The sequence below is a fragment of the Portunus trituberculatus genome, chromosome 41 (assembly GCF_017591435.1).
Source record: "Portunus trituberculatus isolate SZX2019 chromosome 41, ASM1759143v1, whole genome shotgun sequence".
Classification (NCBI taxonomy): Eukaryota; Metazoa; Arthropoda; class Malacostraca; order Decapoda; family Portunidae; genus Portunus; species Portunus trituberculatus.
Window position 1 is genome coordinate 37,443,039 of NC_059295.1, and position 4,446 is coordinate 37,447,484.

General features: G+C 42.8%; 1 protein-coding gene across 2 annotated transcripts in view; it reads right to left on the bottom strand.

Annotated features, from left to right (window-relative positions):
• Positions 1-3,813, bottom strand: part of LOC123517137 (trypsin-1-like) — an 18,422-nt gene extending 14,609 nt beyond the window's left edge. For both annotated transcript variants that reach the window (XM_045277081.1, XM_045277082.1), the window contains exons 1-4: positions 3,661-3,813; positions 2,371-2,434; positions 1,503-1,606; positions 1,126-1,302 (exon numbers count right to left, since the gene is read on the bottom strand). In XM_045277081.1, the coding sequence (XP_045133016.1) occupies positions 1,126-1,302; positions 1,503-1,606; positions 2,371-2,434; positions 3,661-3,778 (463 nt within the window). In that variant the 5' untranslated portion in view covers positions 3,779-3,813. The remainder of the gene's footprint in view (positions 1-1,125; positions 1,303-1,502; positions 1,607-2,370; positions 2,435-3,660) is intronic.
• Positions 3,814-4,446: the final 633 nt, after the last annotated feature.

Genomic DNA, 4,446 nt, shown 5'->3' on the forward strand with positions numbered 1-4,446 from the left:
CGTATTTCAAACCTACCCTTCCTTTTCCAGAGCTCTCCTAACACCGCACCACCCTCCTTGAATCATCACCAAGGTCTCTAAAGGCGCGTTCAAACTTGTTGCATTTTCATGTATCGTATCATCGTTGCGTAGCAGTATTGACGGGATAGCGTTGCACCGTTGCGTGTCAAAATACGAAACAAACATACGCAACGGACACGATCCGCCATTTGTCTGTCTGTTGCCGTCACATCAGAGGAATGATACACAACTCACCAACCCTCGTGTGGACGGGGAGCCTATAGCATCGTCCCGTTGCCCGCTCAGTATTGTCGTGGATGGCCAGGAGTACTCAAGCTCATTTGTGACTACTCGTGATTGTGCACGTCTTATATGTATATATATATATATATATATATATATATATATATATATATATATATATATATATATATATATATATATATATATATATATATATATATTTATTAGTAAGAATCGTTGTCTACTAATGGAGTGGAGTAAGGAGTTTTTATATAGTTTACTCACATGCTTGAATTTTAAGTCAGCCAATACGGTTGTTCCATTGCACATCTCCCTACTTGCATAGAGTTTAGACACTCACCAATGTCGTGACTTTTTTTCTTTTATTGATTTGATGTTCATGACTAAAAATATACCCGGCAGCAGCCAACTGCACGTTTGCAGCCATGGCTACGGTCAGGAAGAAACTGTTAGATACTGTTGTTGTATCACTGGGTGATACGCAACGATGAAACGATACGTGGAAATGGAACAAGTGAGTATGCACTTTAAGGTGTCACCTTCCTCCTTCACCCCCCTCCTCATCGACATGTTGGAGGCCTCAACAGTCATCAGTTATCATCTTACTAAAACTCATCACCCTGCAGTGGTCATGCCCTGCTCAGTATCTTCCCGCCGCACGTTGTCTTGCCACCCTAATAATTGTCTCACAAACTGTCAAAGATCATCACTCTACCTATTCATGCCTCCTCACCCTGGCAGTGCTCGCCAGATTGCTTTGTTCCTTCACATCTTGCTGAAAGTTCCCTGAACCACCCAGGGCTTCAGTAATCTGTGTACCAGAGTTGTGGCCTTTGTGTAATGTACATAGAAAGTCTTTACCTTCAACTTCTGATAATTTATGTTCACCGGCTACGATCTTAAAGCTCGTGTCATAGTCAATGCAGTGGGCGGCGGTCATGACCCACCACTCGTCTATCACGGAGGCGCCGCACTGGTGTTCATACTTTTTTTCCCAGAGGTTGTAAAGCTGCAGTTCGACCACCCACGGGAACTCGTCTGTAACAGCATGAAATAATTTTATTGCTGGTGTTATTATTATTATTATTACTATTATTATTATTATTATTATTATTATTATTATTATTATTATTATTATTATTATTATTATCATTATTATTATTATTATTATCATTATTATTATTAATGTTATCGTTATATGTGGATAAGCCAATGTGCAAGAAGATCAGGAGGCTCACGCTTTTCCGCTTCAGTGCCTCCCACGATCCTGGGCTTGACAGGTAGTATGTTGCTGTCAGTTTCCCTGCATTCGTTGCCATCTCGTCGTCCTGGAAACATCACACTGGTGGGAGGGGAGACAATGTCATCAGTCACAGTGCTAGGAATAGATTTTGTTGTTATTCCAAGTAGGGAGGCGGTGGCGTAGTGGATAAGGTGGTGAGCGTGGGTTCGGGCACAAGTTCATGCGTAGGCTTGAATCGCACCATGTGCGGCCTTGGAACTTTGTCCTTTGTCAAGTGGTTTAAAGTTACCTACATGTCACTATGGTAGCCAGGTTTTAGGTAGAGGTGTAATTGCCTTACACCAAAGATGAGCTTGGATAGGTGATATGGACCCTAATATGGATACCACTATAAATAAAATTGCCTACGCCGCTAATGGGTGGAAGCTGGGCAGCGCTTCCCATACTTTTCAGGCGCTATAGGCCATAACATAATAAAAAGAGAAAAGATTGTTCTTCAAAACCAACGATTTTCTTGGTAATGGCGAGATTCCCTGAACTAAATCAGCACCATATGCTCCTACAGCAGCTCAGCGCTGTGTCCTGGTGTTCTGTATAGGTAGTATGAAGTGCTGACACTTCAGACTTGTGTGCCGTCTGTAGTGAAACAGCTGTATTGTATTACACTGCTGTAGTGATGGTTAACCTTGATGACTTGGACACGTGCACCGATACACTGCCGGAAGAAAGTCACTGGTATCATTGCCAGGATCTCTGGAGGACCTGTGTGCACTCCTTGGCAGACATCAGCCAACCGGCCAAACGGGTGTGAGGAAAGGAGAGTGGAAAAGAGTGGAGGAACCCATAAGGTGAGGTGTACTTACCCATTGGGAGTGTGGGAGGCGGGCAGCGGGACGGGGAACGTCCGGCCCTGTGAACTCTGAATGTCTGTTGAGGGAAGCAGTGAGTCAGTGAGCGACATGGAGTGGTATTTTGGATAAGGAATACTTGACTTGTTTTCCCTCCGTGTTCTGTATTTTTTCCGAGGAGCATTCCCTTATCAAGGAGTATATCCCACTTAATTCCATCAAACGGATCACAGAAATGTGTATTTTTTAATATAAGAATTAACCAGTCATCTAAAAATAATGGTAGAAAATGAATAGCTTTTTTTTAAGCTGAACGACACAGGTCTTCTGATCATTACCACAGACAGCCTGTATGATTGCAGTGCAGTGCTCACCCAGTGAAGTGTTTAGGGAATGAAAGTTTAAGTATACCATACCATGGTTGCTTAGCGTCTCCTGTTGTTGGTGGTGAAGTTAGCAACTCCTCAATTTACATCCCGTGCAACAAACAGACACATACACACACACACACACACACACACACACACACACACACACACACACACACACACACACACACACACACACACACACACACACACACACACACACACACACACTTTTTACGACATATTAATCGATTCATTCACTTTTTCCAACTAACATACTATGGATGTCCCGCTATAAAGCTAATGCTGAACAACATTATGACTGGAAATACATTTTCTTCTGTATAAGGAAGAAATCAAAGTCATATCTGTAGCCACACACGCAGGTCTTCATTGACAGTTGGTCTGTTTTACTGATCACACAAATCATAGTGAGGTGGTGGAGAGACAGTTCTTTCTCTGACATTTATTGATGAGGTTGGCGTGACTGTAAGAACTGCGAACAAGTTATCGGTCTCAGTTTCTTATAGAATAACATTTTACTTCAGCATAAAACACTTTGAACATATCACAGTAGTTATAAAAAGCACCTGGAATGAGCTTGGCACTATGACATTTTGTGTATGGTGCGAAATTAAGATATATACCTCGGTCACCTCCCTGGTGTGTTTGTGTTGGTGCGTCTAGTGGTGAGTGACGCCTGCAGGTGATGAGTGGGAAAACCGCGCCCTGCTAACACCTGGGCATCGACTCGAGGCTTTATGTAAATCTGAGTTCTGATACTCAAATATGTTACATAATTATGTTTTCTTGCAAATAGAAAACTATTGAACTTTTCACATTAGGTTGTATAGGAATAATGATGGGAGACATATGCATACCCTTACGTGCAGTAACAATACCTTTGTAATCTACATTATTACTTTGCTAAACTCACCTGCTAAAAACACGCAGAGCAAAACAGCAAACAAGTTCATCTTTTCTGTGGTGTTGTGCCGGTCAAGACACGGAAAGACAATGACTCCCAGACTGCCTCGGTGTCTGTGGCTGATCATCACTTCGGGTTCCTTTTATAAGCGACTCTCTGTGCCACATCCCCACTCCTTCCCTCCAGGCTTGTGTCAGTAACGTGTTGTGTTTGTAGGTGCGGTGCGTCACGTAGCTGGCCTGCTGGGTGGCTGGGAAGTGTGTCACGGAGGAATGGGCAGTGTGTAAACCAAGGTGTAAACAGTGTCACAATAATAAAGGAACCTCGTAGTTCAGAGAGCGAGACTCGTGTGGTGATCACAAGCAGGGTTGTTGACACACGTTTGTCTGTAGGGCCTGTCCACATGACATGGAGACAGTGTTTCCCATTTGCTTCCTAAATGTTCGTGCAAACATTTGAGGAACAATTTTCATTGGTAGATGAAGGAGTGGATGAATTGATGGATGACTTGATAGGTGGATGGATGAGTCAGTGAGTGGATGGTTATATCAGTGGTTGGTTGATTCGATAAGCCACCGGTTGGATGGATGGGTGGACAAAAGACTGGATAAATGGATGAATGAATAGATCGATGATAGAGTGGATAGGTGGATAGATGAATGGTAGGTGATAATAGTAGCGTGTAAATGGATAGATCGGTAGCTGATGGATTGTGAGATTTTTTTTTTTATGCCAGAGGGGAAGCTGACCAAGGGCAAGAAAAAAAAATACGGCCCACTTGATTACCAGTTCCTT